This window comes from Physeter macrocephalus, chromosome 9, assembly GCF_002837175.3.
Source record: "Physeter macrocephalus isolate SW-GA chromosome 9, ASM283717v5, whole genome shotgun sequence".
Taxonomy (NCBI): Eukaryota; Metazoa; Chordata; class Mammalia; order Artiodactyla; family Physeteridae; genus Physeter; species Physeter macrocephalus.
The window spans coordinates 92768954-92789946 of record NC_041222.1 but is presented as its reverse complement, the minus strand read 5'-3'; the positions used below and the strand labels follow the sequence as shown (position 1 = coordinate 92789946).

Sequence of the window (20993 nt, the reverse complement as noted above, 5' to 3'; positions counted from 1 at the left end):
AAAAAAAAAAAAAAAAAAAAAAAAAAAAAAAATCTTAAAATTCTCACTTTAAAAATATTGATTACACATGGACATGATATTATTTTGGATACATGGGTTAAATAAAATATACTAAAATGAATGCTGTCTGTTTCTTTTTACCCTTTTTAGTTGTGGCAACTAGAAAATTTAAAATTACTTTGTGGCTTGCTTTTCTATTGGGCGGCACTGCTTTAGACGGCCTCTAAAAGACTTTTAAGGAGTCTCCCTCATTTCAGTGATTTGAAAAGTAACACTTGCCTAGGGCTTCTTGCCAGAGTCTTCTACACTCACCTGTCTCTGTTTTTTGTTAGAAGATTTCGCTCAATGCCTTCCATCAGGTTTTCGAAACACAGATGCATAGCCTGCTGCTTCTCTGGTGGCTGGCTGTTCACGATACTGTTCCTTAGGTCAGAAAAATACTGTAGGGCAAAGTGGGGGGGGGGCAGTAAGGAGAGAAGATGGGGAAAGGCTGACTAGCCCTCCATCATCTGTAGAGTGGAAGGAGTGTTCTCCTCCAAGAAATGGAATATCTATTAAAATTGGATACTTGTTTTTTTTAAAGTTCAAGCAAGCACCTGTAGGATAATATATCTTTATCTTACTTAAAAATCTAGAATTTTAAATTTGTAAATGCTATGAGGGTCATCTGATCCAGATTCTTCTTTTATAGGACTCTCTAGACTTATTTATGTCTGTTTATGGCAGAGCTGGAACTAGAACTTAGGCCTTAGGTGCTCTGATCTCTAGGTATCTTCTCTCCTTGTCACACTTCCTCATCCTTTCCCTTTTGTCTGAACTGCCACAGGTGCTGACTTCTAACCGTTAAGTGATTATATGCTGTTCAGAGCATGAATAGGACATGCTCAGAAAATGGGCCACTTTCCCTCTTTCACCACCGTGGGGTGTTGCTGTAAGTGTTTCTCACAGTGCCCTGGACTCCAGGGAGCTGTCCTCTTACCTTCTCATTAAGTAGTATCAAGCCGAGTAGGGGTCGGGACATAGACCACTGGTTCCTACAGTCTTCGAAGATGATGATGTTCAGCACCGTTGACAGCATCTGGAAATGGAGAATCTGAGGCAGTGAGCTAGAGTGTGGCTACTCAAGATAGAATTACAGATTCCAAACAGAGGTGTTTATTAGGTTGAAGGCCTTTTCTATCTAGAGTAAACCAGACGAATATTTCATGAAGCTTCATTTAAGTCTTCTATTACAAGGTAAGTTTTGTTTCTAAAATATTTCCTTTCTTGTTCTTTAAAATGGTTTGAAAATTCAATTAAAAATGGGCCTTTCCAGTTAACCCAGAGTTTTGTGGGTAATGGGATGGGTCAAGTAAATGATTATAATAGGCAAAATCACCTTGCACTATAGCTCCCAGGATCTCTTCTCAGAAGAGAGAGCTTTGTAACATTTTGGGGATGTTCACTACTCCTTTAGAGAACAATGTAGACAAAGATGAGACTGGTTAAAATATTACTGGCTAAGAGTCTACTTCCATTGATTCTTTTTCCTTATGTATTTTTAGCTGGTATATGCCTGCAAATCTTATTTTTGAAAAGATGTTGCATACAAATAAAATAATGGTAAGCATATGGTTTGATCTCCACGTGGTCAGTTGTCTCTTTTTGTCCTGCACTCTTTTTTTTTTTTTTTTTTTTTTTTTTTTAAATTGAAAGCAAAGGTGGTACAATCTTTTTTTGGCCGCGCCATGAGGATCGCGGGGATCTTAGTTCCCCAACCAGGGAACGAGCCCGTGCCCTTGGCGGTTAAAGCTTGGACTCCTAACCACTGGAGCGCCAGGGAATTCCCTGTCCTGCACTCTTGTTTCTGTTTTGCAAGTGGCAGTACAAGTTTTACAGCTGGATACTGCTAACTCCTGCTCCATTTACAGCAATGGATGAGCAAAGTCACTGTCATGGAAGGAGGATAATGCTCATTGGGACAGGCCCAAGGCATGGGGGTTAGCGTGACACTCGGAGAACAATTCAGAATTTGATTTTTTCAGATTTTCTATATCCATATCCAGTGATTACTCAGGTAACTGCAAATCCACTGCAATTTTAAGGTATAAAATTCACCTTGGCAGCATTAACCAGGGGAGATGTTAGTCAAACTCTTCATCTTGCTTGGCCTCTCCTCTCTCACAGAGAGGTTCTCCCACCGTGGGACACCCACACTGCCTCCTACCCCTCACGCCCCTTACCTGCTGGATCATCTCTGGATGTTGCTGCATGATATGCAGAAAGCGGTCACTCTCCTGGTTCAGGGGCGTTGTCCTCTTCTTGGTGCTACGCGAAAGCTGCTTGAAGAGGTACGTCACAATGTGGTCCAGGCAGGAGCAGCAGCCTGTGCATACCATGGTGTCTGGAAGAAAGAGGGGGAGGGGTGGAATAGAGCAGGGATACTGAACTGCTTATGGTGACTTGGGTGAACATGAGTTGACCTTAGCTGAGATCCCACAGAGGTCCCCAGTCAGACTGGGAACTGTGGTCAGTGCAGCCAAGACCACGGCTTGGGATGCTGCCTATTAACCTCTCACCCTCATCATACAGCAAGGTCCAATTCTGAGTTTGAAAATGAGCCTGTCATAATAGACAATAATATAAACAATATTGAAATTATTGACTCAATATGATGTGGATTTATGTCTTCTGCTTCATAAAAAATATCAAATAGCTTACCATATAGCAAGTACTTTTATTGTGCCAGAGATTGTGCTAAGGACTTTATAGGTTATCATCTCTGTTTTATCCTCTTGAGAACTCCAGGAGGTAGGTGTTCCATTTTACCAATGAGTAAACTGAAGTTTGGAGGGGTTATGTGACTTGCCTCAAGGTCACAATGCTAGTCACTGGAAGAGCTGTGATTAGAATCCAAGTGTGAGGTGTGAGCCTATACTCTGAGTTACCTGGGTGATTGTCACTAAACCCAGCTTAATACAGCCTAGCAACACCTACAGTTTGTTAGAGTGGGGCGCTGTAATGTTTATCTATAGCATCTCCAGGGCAGTGTGTGGTGGGAAGCTGCAGACTTGTCTATTCATTTTATTAAGGGGACACTGCAGCACAGCCTGCAGACAGAGCTGACTAGGTGAGGCACAGGCCACAGGCCTAAAAGAGTAAAGCATGCTGCTTCTGTTCATGCAGAGGTCCCTCTATTTTCAAGAAGCTAAAAGACCGCCTTCCAAAGCAGGGTCTGATACCCTGGCTGGACTGTTCTAGAGACGGCTACGCCCCCTGCTGGAGATAAGTGCGTATCAAAGAAGTGGCCCAGAGCAGGGGTGTGGTGAACTCACCACAGTAGACAATCCAAAGTCATTCTCTGTGCATTTGCAATATTTCCTGATTATTTTGCAGTTGACTTAATCTTCCTATTTATGTTTTGCTCAGCCTAAGATAAAAATGTACTGTATTCTCTGAACACATACACACTGACTTAAGACTGCTGGAACGCAGCTTGGTAACAAAATGGTTGACAAGAACCAGGTAGAATAGGATGAAAAAACTTACGGAGCTAGCTGTGTAAAACCTTCCACTGCCCTAAGGACAGAACCCAAACGTACTGATATGGCTTAAGGGCAGCCTTTGTGATCTCCAGATTTGCCCCTGCTTCTCTCTCTCCCTCCAGCTTCACTTCATTCCTCCTCTTCTCTTCTGCACGAGTGTGCCAGCCATCTGGATTTCCTGGGTTTTTTTTGCCAACAGGTGCTAGTACTTGCTGTTCCTGCTGCTAGGAAGCTCCTTCCTCCACTAATCTGATAATGCCGGTTCAGCTGTTAGGTTTACGCTTTGATGCCAACTCTTTCAGCCAGCCTTGCAGGACCCTACCTCCTCAAAGCCAGGAGTTTAGGTATTCTTCCCAAGCCCTCCCACAGCACTCCGTACTTACCCTACTGCTGTGTGTACGTAGGTTAAGGGTGGTAAACAGGCAGTTGTCTGTTTACATGTCTGTTTCATCTACCAGATAAAAAGCTCCTAAAGGACAAGGACTGATTACTGTATCCTTAGTGCCAAGCACAGTGCTGGTCCATAGGAGGGCATCACTAAGTATTTGCTGCATGAGAACATACCCATGAATTATACACTCTGTTGTTAGGATGCGCTCCCCAAAGCAGTAATCCTTTTGGATGCTGGGGCAAGACTCTCCCTTCTGTTTAGTTAAGTGGTGAAAACCAACCAACCAACCAACTCACCCGCCCGCCCGCCCAGGTGCTTACCAAGTGCAGTAAGTCCTTCAGAAATGGAAGAGAGAATATACATGATGACATGAGGTTCCAGGCTTGCAATAAAGTTCATGTGGTCCTGGGTCAGGACTTCCAGTAGTGAATAGTAAGACTGGCTGAGCTTGGGGTAATCCTGTGGGAGAAGGAGGATGAAAATCAGCTTAGGTGCTGTGTACCTCAGCATGTGTGGAGCAAGATCTTCAATAAAATAGCTTAGCTCCCTTCAGACGGGAAGACAGAAGACCTAGGTGGAGCCAGCTTCTAGTTCTTCAGAGAAACATTCAATCATGGTCTCAGCAGAAAAAAAAAAAAAAAGACATGACGTAGGGCTCGGATCCTGTCAACGAAGCTTAGGGCTTACCAGGAGGTCGCTGTGGGGAATAGAGAGAAGCAGCTTGATGAAGGTCTGTAGAGCATTGTCCAGGGCGTCATCCCCATAGAGACGGAAGACTCCAAAATTGACGTAACTCCCACTGAGAGCAGCCTTCAGCATGGAGAAGCAGATGGAGATGCCCTTGAGCTTCAGTGCATAGACCTGATCTTTCGGGACCTCTCCTAGTGTCAGGATGCGATTGCCTGAGTGGACAAGATATATATTTACTCGATCATGTGGTAACTGACAGTTCACATACCGCCTCAATCCTCTTGGAACCAGCTGGCGCTGTGACACAAGCGTATGAGACCCACAGTGCAGAGGGTGGTGACTGAGCTGGAACTCACTTCCAGGGTTCTTCTCCTCTTAAGCACTTACCATACATTGTTATCATCTTGCTCGTTTCTCTGAAGAGTAAGATGCCATTGGGGGAAGAGACATCAAACTGGAGTCGCTGGGATCTGAGCAGAGAACACAGAGGAGACAAAGTCAGAGGTATGTTGCTGGAAGACTAGGCTACTTCAGGCTCTCCCCTGAGTACGTTAGGTGATACTTTTTGCACGAAGACATGCAGATTACTTATCCTAATGTGAAATAACCAAGTTAACCCAAGATGACCAGTGATGTAGCTTGCATCTTGAAGACAAACCTGCTAGATTCAAATTCTGCTGCTCAAACTGAAAACATTTAAAAGAAACAAAGAAAATGAGGCAGTAGATCAAATTATTCTCTTAAAATTCTCAATTTGCTTAAAGTTTAGCTTTTATCACAGTCACTTCTTGGTCCTACTAACTCACAGCCCTTCAGACTTTAATCTACATTCACCTTTACAGCTTCAGTAGCAGCTGAAGGAGGGGTACGAGCATCGTGTCCACTTTAGAAGAGGAAAAGCTGTAAAGGGACTGAGAATGTTACAAGGGGAGTGAGGTCAGGAGGGCAAACAATGTCAACACCTGAGTTTTGGGTTCCTGACTGTACCCTAGACCAGAGCTCCTCCTCCTTGGTTTGTTCTGCTGCTTAATGAGTGTCACTGACCTCATGGCTGGTGAGGTCTCAAGCCCAGAAGTCCTCCTGATTCCATCTTCCTCCCCTCCCTACACAGAGTCCATCAAGATCCACCTCTACAATATGCCCGGAACCCGCCTGTCTCCTGTGTGGTCCTTCTGCTTCCACTCTTGCCCCTGTAGTCTCATTCTCCACGTGTAGCTAGAATGACACCTTTAAATAACGCCAACGATATCATTTTAATTCCTGCTTAATATGCTCCAGTGGCTTCCCGTGTAATGAGAGTACACGCCATTCTGCACTACTGCTGTACTAAGTCAGCACACGACCTGACTCGTCGCCTGCCTTGACCTCCCCTCCTTCACCAGGCTCCAGCCAGTGGCATTCTGCTGTCTCAAGTCCCAGCAAGTTCATCCCATCTTGGGACCTCTGCAGTTGTTTTCTGTTTAGAATGCTCTTTGCCCTTATCCTTGCAGGGATACAGATTCTTTCTGCTCATTCATACTACCTTCTCTGAGAGGCCTTCTCTCCTTCCGATTCCCCTGTTTTATTACCTTATTTAACTTTTTTCATAGCACGTATCACTGTCCGAAATGATCTTCCACACTTTTTTTTTTACTGTCTGTCATCCCCCAGAATGCAACATCTAAGTGGGCAGAGGTTTTGTCTGGCACAATCGATATAAAAGTGCCTAAGTGGCAAAGAGTAAATGTTCTTAAATGTCTATTTTATAAATGAATAAATCTTAACTATAAGCCTCATGGGAGGCTATAGCTTCTATGAATATTACCCACTTCTTCACTAAGACAGTTTTAAAAATTATTAATTCTCAGGGTGCCTTAAGAGGCAGATCCAGATCTGAAATTCTAGTGAAGTCAAGGTGCTGGAGTTTTCTTTCCATTCCATCCCTAAGCTGCTGGGCAAATCTAAAATGTGGTATTTTGCAAATCTTTCTCACTTTTAAGATAAATCTTTACCAGTCCAGCTGTCATCTGCCTAGCAAATCCCCTTCTGCACAGAGAGAGTGCTCTAACACGCCTGCATCCCTCTCAACAGTCGCTGTGAAATGTGAGCTATGGAATGTGATGGACATGGCACCATCACTAAAGGTTAGCTCTTATACATGTGGGCAGGGAAATCAGATTTTGGTCGCCAAATCTCTTAAGAGTGGCTATCTTGAGACTCTTTTTAAAGTGACTTATTTCCTGCATGCAGCTATGGCTTTGTGAGGTTGGGGACACCCTTCTTTCAAACAAATAAAAACATACACTATAATCTTTTAGAGGTTTTCAAATTTTGATAGCAGGAATCTTAATATCTTCCACAATCTCCTGAAAACACTAGATAAAGCAAATTATCTTAGGGATCTCTCAGATAAAAGGGCAGCTGTACCCTTTGAAAATCTCCCTGCTTACCTATTATGAACCAATTCAGCCATTAGCTTGAGCACAGGTGTGGTACAGGCTGGATCATGGTACCATAGCTCAATTGCCCGCTGGAGAATTGGCATGTAGGATGGGTAGCTGTAAATGAAAAGCTAAGGAAGAATTCTGAATCCAGAAAGGTACAGAATTTAAAATAATCTCTCAGCACTGGTCAAGCACAAACTGCCAAATTATAGCTCTCTAATTTCCTGTCTCTTGCTTGGTAATCTTAAGAGTCTTTCTAACCAGAAGGTGCTGAAGCGGTTGTGTGTCCTTTAACTTGTAATAGGCATCTAACGACACACTGTAATTTACATAATGCCTTTCTTCTGAGGAGTACAATATATTTCATATTGTTCTACCCTCTTACCACTTCTGTAATGTGACAGGGAAGCAGCTAGTTCCTTTACATAACTATCTGAGAAACAGAGGCACTTCGATTTGAAGTGATTTGTTCAAGGTTATGAAGTTAGTAAGCTCAGACTTTCTAATTCCTAGTACAGCTGTCTTTTTTGAGTAGATTGAAGTGTCTCTCTTTTCTAAGTGCAGCAAAATTCACACGCAACAATTCCACAGGCATTTATATAACGGACCCAAAAGAGAAACTGAGAAGCCACCTCACTCATTTCCCAATTTCAGTGACCAAAGCAGGTGGCATCATATTATTGGACCACTGTGGAATGACACCTTACAAGACATATGGCAGGCCTTTTGGGTAACTTTTCACCTTCTTTTGCCTCACAACTCCTTCCCCCCACCTTCCCCGATGACTTCATCACCCATTCACACTCCAGTCAAGGCTTGCTGTGGTACGCTCCTAGTTTGAGTTAGGATACATCCATTCAAACAGCATCATGAAGCTGGTCTTGGCATTGAAGGCGAAAGCTATCCCTCTCAGGTCTCTTACTAGGCCAACTAGAGTTCGCTGTAGTAGAAGGCAAAAATATGTTAAGATATAAGAAAAACCAAACCTATAACCACCTGATGAGGATTTCACATATCTGTAATCAAATTCTTCCTCCCATCATTCAACAAATACTCCTTCCCAAATATTCTCAGTCGATCTCTTCCATACTGGAATGGAATCTTTTCACTTGGAAAATTAGTTTTGGAAGCTTTCTATACCAAGAGAAAGGGATGGTTCCTGGCCCATCACGGCAAAAATAGAGGCTGATAAAATTTTAAGACATTAATGTGATAAATCATATGTAAAAAGTAGAAAAGCAAAAAAGCTTATTCAAGAAGAGGTAGGGAAAAAAAAGGCAAAAAAGTACATACAAGAAGAGGGAGAAGAGGCATATTCCTAAAGGTCTGGTCCACATCTAATTACCAAGGTGCCAGTGCCACAGGAATGCAAATGCAAACTCCGCCAGAAGCAAGACAAGAGTCTACAGGTATCTGCCCTTGGGTTGGGGTGTCTGGAAATAAGACTGATGTACCGGATCTTGGACCTATAAAGTACTAATACTATACTTCTACAGAAAAAGAGTGAGACCCAATGAGGTCAAATAATTTGCCCATAGTTGTGCTGGCAGGTAGCAAGAGGGCCAGGGTTAGGACTTATAACACCAAGACTCCAAATCCAGTGCTCTCTTTCTCAGTAGAACTTTTACTAGTGGGCTCTGAACAGCAATAAAACCACTTTCAAAAGCTAACAATCATCAGTAGGCACAGTTGGGTATCCCGACTCATTTATCAAAAATGTCTGCACTTCTGCTAACAGTCTGCTTTAAGCAAACAGTTCTATTCCTGAACAGATACCATAAGCTCAATTTTAAGTCTAAGACATGGGCAAACTAAAAGACTTGTTACATGAGGCATGACAAAAGATATGGTGATGGTTGTAGTTCATGGCCAAGGTGGTTCTTTCATTAATTTTACTTGTTTGGGGGAAAGGGCTGATATTCACTGATATCCCTCACTTATCCTTGACAGTGGTTGATACTCTATCCTGTTATTGATCTGTTCCACATTAACCTTAGCTTTGAATGGTACCCATCTCAGACCCCAGAACACTGGAGTAAAGAGGAGAGAGTTGGGCAAATGTTGTTGCTCCCTGACTTCCCTGCTAACCTGGAGAGAGAAAACTAAGAGGCTTTCTAAAGATGAAAAAGGAGAATTTTAGAATGTCAGGTAAAGTCTGGCATTTTGGGGGGCAATACCCCTGGGCTATTTGGTGGGTCTGAAATTCAGTATCAGTGTCATTATGAACACTGCAAAAAAAAGTCCTACAAATATTAATAGCCTAGTGTTCTCTGGTTTTGGCACAGAGATCTGTAGGTAAAGAGAGCAGGTGTGCATGAAGTAAAAAGATGAGGAAAGCAAAAAACCAAGAAATGACCATTCTGACAGCCAGAAATCAATAACTAAAGGTAACTTAAAAATTCCATTTGTATGGAAATTCACAAACCCTTCTTAATGACTCATGGGTCAAAGAAGAAATCTTAATGGAAATTAGAAAATACAGAGAACTGAATGCTAATGAAAAATGTTACGTATCAAAACTTGTGGATTCTGGAGACCTGTTCCACAACGATATGAATATACTTAATGCTACTAAACCATTCACTTAAAAATGGCTAAGACAGTAAGTTTTATGTGTTTTTTATGTCAATTAAAAAAAACAAAACCAAAACCAAAAAACACTTGTGGAATAATATACCTAGAGGGATATTTATAGTTTTAAATGATTACATTAGGAAAGAAGGGCTGAAAAGTTAAGTTACAACCACAGAATAACACCAAGGAAAAAGTATGACGATAAAGATTAAGAGTAGAAATGAATGAAATACAAAACACAGATAAAACAGAGCTAAAACAAAGCAAAAAGTAACAAATCTCTGGCAAGACATCTAGAAAAAAGAGAGAAAGCACTAATAAGCAGTATTGAAAATGAAAAGGGGGCATAACTAAATATACAACAGAGATTAAAAAGGCAATGAGAAAACATCTAAAATAACTTGATGCTAATACATTTAAAAACTTAGATAAAAAATCCTAAGGGCTGTTTAAGAACACACTTTAACATAAAAACAGAGTTTATAAACTTACACTGGTTCTTCTATTTCAAAATCCTTGGAGTCCAAGAGATTGAGTAAAAAGCTAAATTAGTGGAAAATTTATGGATAAGCACTATTTTCTGCAGTGCTACCCAATCTAGGTTCTCTCAGGGACTGCCCTCAACCAGAAGCTGATCAATCAGTGGGTGAAGGACTCACCTTTGCCTCTTGCTCGTTGAAACTATTAGTACTAAACATCTGGGCCACAGCCTCAAACGCCGCTGTGAGCGGCAGCATGAACTGCTCATACTGATCTTCATCCTCTCCTGCAAGGAAAGCAACCCGGGGTGTGACCCCAGTACAGAAAAATGCAAGGCTGTGTATGCATGGGAAATAAGATGGTATGACAGATGAGCAGACCCAAGGATAATTCAGAGGGGTCCCTTGATAATCCCGATAGGTACCAGCAGCAATTTCAGAATAAAATGTACGTATAGAAATAATTTTTAAACTAGAAAAATCGTCACGGCAGAAATCATCTAGTCCAGGGATGCCCCAATTTTTTCAATACTGACATTCAATATCGGAAATTCTGATGCATACAACGTACTATGTTGCTTATGTTTCCTTAATTGAGAACTATAGTCAGCTGAGAAAGGACTGAGGCTGGGGTATGAGAACTAGATGAGACTTGAACTTGAATCAGGCGCTTGTGGAGGCCCTTCTTTTTAGACCTTTTTTTTTTTAAAGTAATCTTTCGTAAATATAGAAGGTTTTATAAGGTAATTTTAGTAGCATTAAATTTAAATAGCTAAAAAGTGATGATACTATTAAGCTTCAGTTTATAAGTTGAGCCCAAACTGCTAATATCACAACCAGGGCCAGAAAGATGCTTAAACCCTCCTGGTTCACATGTGCCAGTGAAGTGGGTACTGAGGAGTGCTGGCCGTCTCAGGTGGGTTGCACCTCAATGTGGGAGGAGGGGATTATCTGGCCAACAAGACGCATTTAGGAATTCTCAATTCCCTTATTTTATAGATGAGAATTATGAATAGAATTTTAGAACCACTGCACATCAAATGAAAACTTCAGACCCATACTGTTTTTCTCTTCCAGTTACAGGGACCATGATAGCATGATTTGTTCTTGGTGAAATCAGACTGTTATTTCAGATAGTTCTGTTACTGTTGAAACAACAAAAAACACCTCCTCCACATCTAGTTTTCTAGCCTCAAGTGAAAATTTAGAACCATGCCAGATTACTTCAGGAGCCTCTAGGATTTATTGCAGTACCTAAATCCACCATGAGGAGACGCCCAAGTGCTGTGTAGAAGGTAGTTCGACACCGCATGTCTGTCAGGTTGGACTGATTGTTAATACCCAAAAATGAAAAGTGCTCGCTCTATTGAAGAAAAGAAAACAAGTTTAAAAGATAAAAACATGGGTCAGAGGTAGAATGCAAGCCAGTAATTTCAGAATTACTGAGCCATTTCAAGCTAATGGCTCTATTATCATTCCTTAAGGGTATAAGGGGTATTAAAATTTAAAAAAAAAACAAACTATTGTTATTGTTACCTACAACTAACTTATCTCCGTATGAGTAACAGTCGGTGACTTCACCATAACTCAGGTTATCTGGATCTCAAACAGCAGGTCTCACGACAGTTAAGTGTAACCTGGCAGTGTGACAGGAGTCAGGGCATAGCCTTTGGCGGCAGCAGCGCCCAGGAGCTCAACTTAAACATCTCCCTTGTTTGCTGAGAGTGTGCGTGTGTGGCTGGAGAGCAGAACCAGGAAGCGGGGGCTCAACCACTCACCGTGTGATTGTTCAGCATGAACTGTACCGCACTCAGCTTCACTAGTTTCCTTACACTACTGTATGTAAAGACAAAAGAAGAGGGTCAAGGAAAGTGTGATCCAAACTAAGAATCTTTAATGCAGGATGAGCACTTTCTAGGTTAGAGTACTATGAATTCCATACCCAGCTGTCTTATTTTTCTTAACCATTTGAGTATGACACTGCCAAATGGGAAAAACAGATGTTCTCTTCTAAGCAGCATTTAACTGATCAGTGAGAGAATACCCATACCAAAGTCCTATCTGTAAGAAAAGAGATAAAACCCAGCAGTTTCCCCCAAGAATCATGATATCCTAGAGTAGCTTTTCTCAATGGGGCTTCTAAGAGAGATTTAAGCCCTAAAGCCCACGTCAGGCATCCACTGTGTGGTGAATTAACCTCTCTCCTGTGCATTTAGAATGAGACTAGCTACGTACGATCTTTGGGAGAACTGAGAAAAAAGTCACTCAGATCATTTTTATAGGGTTTACTTCTCTTGCAGACCCCTGGTTGTGAAAGGCTGTCTTAGAGCAATTCAACCTTTACAGCAGACTGAGTCCAAGTCAAGAGGAAGTGTGGTGGCTACTTTTATTGCAAAGTTTGTAATCAGGCGGCTTCTACCTATAAGCTGATAGAAAAATTCAGATGGACTTTGCTGCCACCTATGCTAAAACCTTGGCTACAAAGAGTGTGTACCTATCAGACAGACCTGTTGGGTATTTCTGGATCTTAGAGATAGCCAGGAATAAATCTGTGGTAGACTATTAGCTTGTCAGTTGGCTCATTTTTTAGGGTCTGGAATTATTCCTGGATTCTGTTTGGGTATTGCCTTTGGTTCCTAGGAGAATGGAAGATACTTAAGTACACATATAGCTAAATTAAAAGAGAAATGGAGGAGGCCATGATTTCTAAGACTGTGGCACTCCACAGTTCCTGTTTTGCCCAGAAGCCAGCTTAGAAAAGGATATCCAATGGAGAGGTCATTGAGAAGCTGTAGTGTCTTGGAGGTGATTGGTTCACAACGGCCCCAGTACTTCAGGTTGGTGATGCTGGAGGACAAAAAGAAAAAAAAAGCAGGAGACACTTTTGATATGCCTGGTATCTTTGAGAGTTGGGAGAAGAAGAAAATCATCCATCAAGAATCACCACACATCTGCATCACCAATTCACAGACATCACAACCACAAAAAATGGGTATAAAATCTCCGTACTTACATTTGGTTGACTAGAAAAATTATCCTTCAGATAATCTTCACTACTTGGTTCCAAAGCTACACTGGCCCATACCCAGGCCCTTGGAATTCTGGGGCACTCCAGGGCTGATTTCTGCAGCAAGGGTAAGAGATTTCTGCGGCAGTGATAACATGCAGACGTATGCAATTCTGCACCTGCACCATCCACTGTCAGCTGCAGAATTCTAGTAGCCCTTGCTTCTGGATTCTTGGCTGGCAGAGTCCTTTAGACCCCCTTTGCTTTTTTCATCTTAAATGATTAACCAGCTCATGGATACGAGTGTTTAGGATTGGGATGGTTGGAAGGAGGCAAAACGTCACATTGCACACAGCCCTGGGTAATATATTTATTTGGCTCCTAGTGTGTGCTTTGATAAATTGAGCTCCTAAAAAGGGGGAAATGTAAACAAAGGGGCATAACTTAAAAAACAAACAAACAAACAAAATAAAAAAGGGCCAATCAAGAGCTCCAACTTTGATGACAATCCAAACAATAGCACTAGATTTTGGAGATTCGGGACTCTCAAAGGGTGTTATGCTTCTTGAGAGGAGTAAGCCTGTTTTAGAGTGGGGCTCTGCTCCTGGGGGCACACCTAGTGGAAATCAGTGCCAGAAAGTGAAAGCCCACTCTGGGCATCCTGGCAGCAGGGTGATCTGGTGAGGAGCTGAGCACCAGTCGCTGGGGAGGAAGGTCTGTTTTACTAACGCCATGGCAGGGCTTCACCCGTGATTCCAGAGGCTGTAGATGAGATTCCGTGTGAACAAAATGAAATCCTTGCCTGTACAAGCCTGGAATGCTCTGGGGCCGGGCCATATCTCTAAGCACAGCTTGTCACACACTCAAAAGCACAATTTTCTGACGCAAACGATCAATGCTGGAATACCAAGGCACTGGCAGCACAATGCCAAGATCACATTTTACAGTTGCAACAGGACTGCAAGGGACTCTTGCTGATGGCAAGCCAAAACACTTACATTTTTCCTATGAAGACGCTTAGGACCATGGTCTCATCATTCAAGCCCAGAACTTCTGAGAGTCGGCGGTACAGCTGGGGGTGTGTTTAGGGAAGAGAAAGTAACCAGAAAATATGGATTAGAAAAATCATATCCCAGTATTGTTTTTGTCCTCATTCAGGAGGCTAAGATATAAGAAGAAAACGGACAACAGTGCTGGGGAAGTCTTTACTGAAGGAGTGAGCTAGTTTCTAAGTATTACTTAAATACTGGACAGATGCTGAGTTATCTTCAACCCTGAAATTACAAAAAGACTGTCAAAACCTTTTGTTGTTCTGAACATAAACTCATGTACAGAGACTGAGAATTGCCAATTTGGGGGAGACCAACAGATGTTTTGACTGGTCATTTATTAAGCACATGAAGTACTAGAAAAATGGACCCAATTCTTTAATGAGTCTCCCCAAATTCTACAGACCAAGAGGAACTATTTGGTTTATTCTGATACATAAAATCTGGAGATTGTATCTAAACTGCTCTCTGTCATTTCTCTTATCAGAAATGCCACAACCAGAAGTGAGAACTAAATGGAGCCAACTGAGAGTCTGTTACCTTAGAGGATTTCTGCACCTGGTCCCCAATGTAGATCTTACGAAACTGTTCAAAAAAGCTCAGCATGGCCAATTCTAGTTTCTCGTTACCCGCCTGAGCCAAGCGAGAGTCTGTTAGGTTCATCAGCTGGAGCACCCTAGAGGTGGAAGAGCAATGATTCTCTCAACAGCAGGATATCCTGGTCACTGCAGAAAACCAACCTCCCCTGAAATAGGCACACGTCCCCTCTCCTCACCCATCCTATTGGAAAGGCATTCTCTGCAGGCTCTAAGCTCCACTGAGGGAACAAAATTCTCCATTTCTGCCCTACAGGAACCTCAGCTGAGGAGTATGAATGACCAGTTACATGTTTAAAACTTCCAGTCGCCTGAGACTGTAGATGGAGGCAGAACTCATAATTGCTTAAAAATAGTGGAAAAAACACTAGTACCAGGGTAATGGCCATCCTTGAAACTTCTGTGAGACCTTGAGTAAAGCAATTTATTTTCTGAGCCCCACTTCCTCATTTATAAAATGAGGTCGACTGGACTAAACACCGGTGGCTCTCCATTTTTTTTCTCATGGAGCCATAAAAGGAAAGGAGACACATGAAGGACGATGTTCACAGGCAGGTAACACTTCCAGGGACCAAGAGCAGATATGCTGCCTGTGACTTCATCCCTCTTTCCCGCACCTATCCCCCCAAAAGAAAGCATACTGGAATGCTGGGATGAACAAGAATGATGCGATTATAAGTGAGTCATCTGGCATTTTGATAGTGTGAAAATAGGTAACAAACTATTTGTGACATCATGAGTGAATTGGACTCATTCATCGTGTTGGAACACTCAAGTTGAGAAGCAGTATATGAGACACTGTCTAAACTCAATCTATATTATGACACACAGTATCATAGCAGGCTACAGAGTCAGAAAGGTATTGGATTAAATCTTTGATCAACTCTTCAAAAAATGCCAGTGTGATATGCCGTGGAGACTTTAGTCAGGATTAAGGCACCTAAGGGCAGATGAGCATCTGATAGATAAAGTGGGGGTGGAAAGAGACAAATGGGGATTTTCAGAATAAGAATAAAAATTATGGATTGAAATGCCTGGGGACCAAAAAATTCTAAGGCATCATGTTAAAATGTGTTTATCTCTAAGGAGAGCATCTGAAAGTTTAGAACCCTTCAGGGTAGCAGTTCTCTCTGCAAGGTAACAAAACCACTTTCATAAAAATACTAAAACATTATTTGCCCTTTCACTCGCATTCTCACATGAGGGTGCAGTGGGGTTTTCCAGAGGCTATAAGACGTGTGATATCAAAACAGACTGAATGCAGGAGCAGAGAGGAGAATCCAGCTGACTTCTACTATGCCAGACATTAAAACAAAGCCAGTTTTCTCATTCACTTCTTCTGAAAAAATAGTTATTAAAAACAACATATGTTGACATGAAATGGGCTTATTGTTATTTTTAAACAAATTCATAAATATTTTAAAAACTTCTGTTTTACTTTCTAATACGAAAGTATCGATAGATACAGCTTACATAAACAGAAGCTCTTTGAGGGCCTCCATACTTTTTAAGAAGGTAAAAAGTCCTGCAGTAAAGGTTTGAGAACCTCTCTGCAGGCTACTAAAAGGTCCTGCCTTTTTACTTCTATGTTAAGTAAAGTTTCAGAAATCACAAAATGCTCATTTATAGGTTTTTAGTAAGATTAGAATCACAGACACGAAGTAACTTGAGATCCTGTACGAGGGAAAGTGTATGGTCAAGAGATTTGAAAGGCTGTAGAAATTCTGTAATTCCATCTTTGGGGATAGTTGAAGACCCACAGTTTCCTATTAGACTTACTCTGGTAAGGCAAAAGCAGTCCACATTTCATTAACTCTGAGATACTGCACTTAAACAGAACTAAAAGCTACTCTCTACTCTGTATCCAATATGCTTAATTCTATATCCATCATTTCCTCTGCTGAATTACTGCAGATGGTTTTTTTTTTTTTTTTTTTGCGGTGCGCGGGCCCTCTCACTATTGTGGCCTCTCCGTTGCGGAGCACAGGCTCTGGACGCGCAGGCTCAGCGGCCATGGCTCATGGGCCCAGCCGCTCCGCGGCATGTGGGCTCTTCCCAGACCGGGGCACGAACCCGTGTCCCCTGCATCGGCATGCGGACTCTCAACCACTGCACCACTAGGGAAGCCCTGCAGATGGTTTTTTAGTAAGGACTGTCGGCATAGTTGTTGCTGTACTTAATAAAAGGTTTGAATTTGAACTTGTAACAGTTCTTCATGGGCAATCAGCTTCATAAGATTATATTTATATTCTATAAATGGGGAGAAAAGCACTAACAGAAGCATGTCAAGTTCCCTGGTCTCACGACCCTAAAGGGGGTGGGAGGGTCACAGCAGTGAAATAGGAAGCCTCCATGGGAGCACTTACCGACAGACAAGCTCACCGTCCATAGCATCTTGCTCATCAGTGCTGGCAAAAGAGACCCGGCCACCAATCACTGCACCAATGATATAAACCAGCCACGTCAGCCTTCCTGCAACAGGAAGAAGACCCATTAGTGTCACCACCAGTGATCATTTCATGAAGAAATTTCACACTGAGGTTCATTTCTTACTATGAGCTTCCTTAATCTCAAGAAACTGAAAAAGTCATAAAGTTTAACTGTTCTTCCAGAGAATAGCTACTCCTCTGCTCTGGTAAGGGTGATGCCAAGGGCGAAATTCATTAGATAACCAAGGCTCCCCTATCAGACAGGGTCGTTATTTTTACAGTGCAGTACTTTCTTAAAGTTAAACATACCCGCTGCAGGTATGATTTCAGGTGCTCCTCCCTAGTTCCCTGTGGCATTTATTATCAAATATTCTTTTGTGTATATGGAGCTAACTGATGATGGAAGAATTCTGGGGGGAAAGGTGAAAGAGAGGTAGCAACGAGTGAAAGCGTGCTGACAGCACCTTCTGCCAGGCCCAGTCCACTGTCCACTCACCCTCCTGCACTGCAATGTCCATGGGGCTGGCGCTGGCACTCTGGAGCAGCTCCTGATAGGACTGGGCAGACTGGTCAAACAACTGCACGAGGAGTGCACACGTCTTCTCATATTCACAGCGCCCGATTGTAGACAGCTGGTCCAACTGCTGCTGGACCAGACCTGTATCCTCCAGGGGATCTTCCAGTCCATCTCTACTCCCAAGGGAAGAAGGAAGGCGCTCTCTTAAAATATGCCTACTGATTTCTCCGTCGCAGCATTTCTCCTTCTCCATTTATCCACCCCGTGCAGCTGTAGAGGCCCACATCCCAACACCACTTTTTACCAAGGAAGGAAGGTTAAGAACAGGTGGAAGGCAGGTGTCTCAACATAGCATCAGTCTCCCGTAGGTATGCTCTGCCCATTGGTGTCCAGTCTTCCAATTCCCAGTCGCTTAACATTTGTCTGCCATGATCCTATCAGTCCTATGCTTCTCACCCCTAAAAGCTCTTGGTTCTCAGCCCCGTTTGTTCCTGACTATAGTAAACTTTGTGACCACAAGTAACCTGTCCCTTGTGTGAGGCCATTGACCAGATGTGTTTTGGAATTCAGAAATCTTCAGATTTTAGGGAGGCACTACGATGCTTCTACCATGTAATATGAACCCTCCCTGGGCTGTGGCATGTCAAATACAATATTCCTGTAGCAAAATGTATAAATATTATGATTAGTCACACGAAGTAGAATTTTTAAAAAATGACTATAAATGGTCTCATATCAGCACATGTCAAGTTTTGCCACTAAATGAGTTTTGTGCCAAACTTATGAGAAAAATTAATTTTCACATCTTAAATTTCAGAAATGCAGATGAGGCACTGTGGCTCTATACCAGGTCTTGCCTTATCTACTGGTTTCCTAGACTTGAAAGTCTTACCATAAGTTCGCCATGTACTGTTACATCATCGTATGACAACCCAGCAGCAGCACCACCATGGCAGCAAGCAGTTCAGAGCTGTGTGTTTACCATGACCCACACACGAGGCCGGGACACAGTAATTTAATCGTCATTACAACTGTGCCCAAGAGTACACAGCTATTAACCGGCTACGTGGGCCCAGAGCCCATACATGTAACCCTCCCCAGCATGGCCTTGCTGAAACTAGCTGAGTCCTCAGGAACAGAAACTATGCAGCTAACAGAACAGTGCTTTCCAATGGGCTTCACAAATACTCAGATTTTGAAATGATTCAAGTCATAAGCAGTTGAGACTATAATTCTTATGACAATTAAATGTACTTGATTCTGAGCAAATTAAGAATTTGAGTTAAAAAAAACACAAAACACCCCAAACCTTCAGAGTCCAAGTAAACTCCCCTGAGAAATAGCCAATGAAAAAAGTATACAAGATAGGTCCCTACACAAAGAATAACCTCATTCTTTTTTTTTTTGGGCCACGCCGTGCAGCAGGTGGGATCTCAGTTCCCCGACCAGGGACTGAACCCATGCCCCCTGCAGGAAGCTTGGAGTCTTAACCATTGGACCACCATGGAAGTCCCTAGAATAACTCCATTTTATATAGGTCATTTCTAAAGGGTCTGACATTTCTTTACTATAGATTTCTGGTCCAGTTAGTAGTCAAGGAAGACAGAAACCATGTGTCAGTATAATGCAATCAGTGATCGGCTGCCTGGAATTCTTACATCTTCTAGTAAGCTCTGGATTGTGTAGCTTATTTATCTACTTATTTCTTTAGAAGTTCACATTAAGCACCTATATTTTACATATTATAATTGTTGTCATCTACAGCTTATAAATGCTTCTCTCATGTTTAAAGGAAATCAGCGGCAAGGACAAACATTATACTGATATACTTTGTATTCAGAGATAATGCTATGGTTGGTGAAGAAGGGACATGAATAGGATATTAAAGAGAAAGACGTCTTTTGGACTTTATGCTCTCCTCAGCTATTGTGCTAACATGAAAAAAATGCCCATTATGGTGTTAGCTCCAATATGACTCATATCAAGTACACTTTTGCCAACTGGGTGTCTGATCTCTGGCAAGTCGGACGCCAGGCCACCTGTGGGGAAAGAGGGAGGCTGCCCCAGTTTCCTTACCTCAGTATGATGTGCACAGATTCCAAACGGGATGTGATGTAGGCTTTGGTGACCTCAGGAGTGTAAGTCTCCAGCATGTGGGGCTCTGTGGCTTTCACGTATGGCACGGAGGCTGCCAGCCGCTGCCATAGGCTCAGGAGATAGTGCACGCTATTTGGGGCAAATTCCCAATGCTAAGGAAAACCAAGAGAGTAGGAGGCATAGTTCTCATTTTTGTACATAATACATTAGGTCCCATGCCATCTGACACAAAGGATAAAGACTTCTCTTAAAAAAAAAAAAAAAAAAAAAAAAGAGAGAATGAGGATAAACTTTGATGGGCTTTGTTCTGTGCATGGCAACTAGTCTAATGTGTTTACTGGTATTTCAGAGATTAAACATCCAGTGAGAAGAGCTGTTCTGAGCTGGCTGAGTAACTGGTTCTCAAACATCACGAGCATCTCGTGGAGAGCTTGTTAGACACAGAGACGCCAAGGCTCCACCCTGGGCCTAGTGAACCAGAAATTATGGGGGTAGGACCCAAGCACCTGCATTTCTAATCAAGCTCCCCAGATGATTTTGACGCAAGCCATCGCCTGTGAGAACCGCTGCCTACACATGACTAGGAAAGAGAGGGCACTGAGTCTCTCTTCACTCTTCTGCCCAGCTCCCTGTTCCAACCCTGCCTTTTTTGGGGGACTACAAGGGAATTCTCCCAGTCTCGAATCTAAATATTATTCTTGCAGTTCCCTCATGCTCCTCTACCCACACTCCTTGAACTTTTGTAATGTGAATGAGTAGGTTGCAATAGTAACCACTCTGTGCAGGGTGGCCCTATACTTACATTCACTTCTGCCAAGGGAAAAAAAAATTCTTACAAGGTTAAATAAAACCAATGAGTAAGAGAAGAGGTTCCAAGGAAGAAAGGGACAAGCAATCAAAGACAAACCTGTAGGCTGGTCACTGTGAAGTTAGCTATCAATCGGATGACCTCAGGGTAGTTTTCCACTTTTACTAGTTCTCCCAGTTGATAGTTACTCTTCAATCGGGCCAGTAGTCTGCAAAACTCATGGTAATTGTTTGGGTCTGATAAACTCTGGTGACAGCACAGGGAGGAAAATAAAATGTAAAATGTGATTCATTACAACTCTTCCCGACTGACATCTGGGATGGCATGAGGAGGGGGGCTCCGCTGCAGGTCATCATGCAGAATGACACATTTGTATAATGTTTAAAAGCAATTTTTTAAAAAGTCACTT

General features: G+C 42.4%; 1 protein-coding gene and 1 long non-coding RNA gene across 7 annotated transcripts in view; one reads left to right on the top strand and one right to left on the bottom strand.

Moving 5' to 3' along the window:
• The window catches only part of LOC114486906 (uncharacterized), a 7111-nt gene extending 6138 nt beyond the window's left edge, over nt 1–973 (top strand). For all 4 annotated transcript variants that reach the window (XR_003681326.2, XR_008618275.1, XR_003681328.2 and 1 more), the window contains exon 4: nt 827–973. This is a non-coding gene — a long non-coding RNA (uncharacterized lncRNA). The remainder of the gene's footprint in view (nt 1–826) is intronic.
• Nucleotides 1–20993, bottom strand: part of XPO7 (exportin 7) — an 86680-nt gene that overhangs the window by 2535 nt on the left and 63152 nt on the right. For 2 of the 3 annotated variants that reach the window (XM_024130769.3, XM_024130770.3), the window contains exons 10-27: nt 20684–20830; nt 19756–19928; nt 17659–17852; nt 17100–17205; nt 14678–14813; nt 14087–14160; nt 12848–12928; nt 11860–11923; nt 11336–11444; nt 10262–10368; nt 7880–7968; nt 7035–7142; nt 4993–5075; nt 4603–4817; nt 4236–4374; nt 2223–2383; nt 980–1078; nt 313–440 (exon numbers count right to left, since the gene is read on the bottom strand). In XM_024130769.3, coding sequence (XP_023986537.1) covers nt 313–440; nt 980–1078; nt 2223–2383; nt 4236–4374; nt 4603–4817; nt 4993–5075; nt 7035–7142; nt 7880–7968; nt 10262–10368; nt 11336–11444; nt 11860–11923; nt 12848–12928; nt 14087–14160; nt 14678–14813; nt 17100–17205; nt 17659–17852; nt 19756–19928; nt 20684–20830 — 2213 coding nt within the window. The remainder of the gene's footprint in view (nt 1–312; nt 441–979; nt 1079–2222; nt 2384–4235; nt 4375–4602; nt 4818–4992; nt 5076–7034; nt 7143–7879; nt 7969–10261; nt 10369–11335; nt 11445–11859; nt 11924–12847; nt 12929–14086; nt 14161–14677; nt 14814–17099; nt 17206–17658; nt 17853–19755; nt 19929–20683; nt 20831–20993) is intronic. The other variant, XM_055087307.1, reaches the window with a different exon arrangement.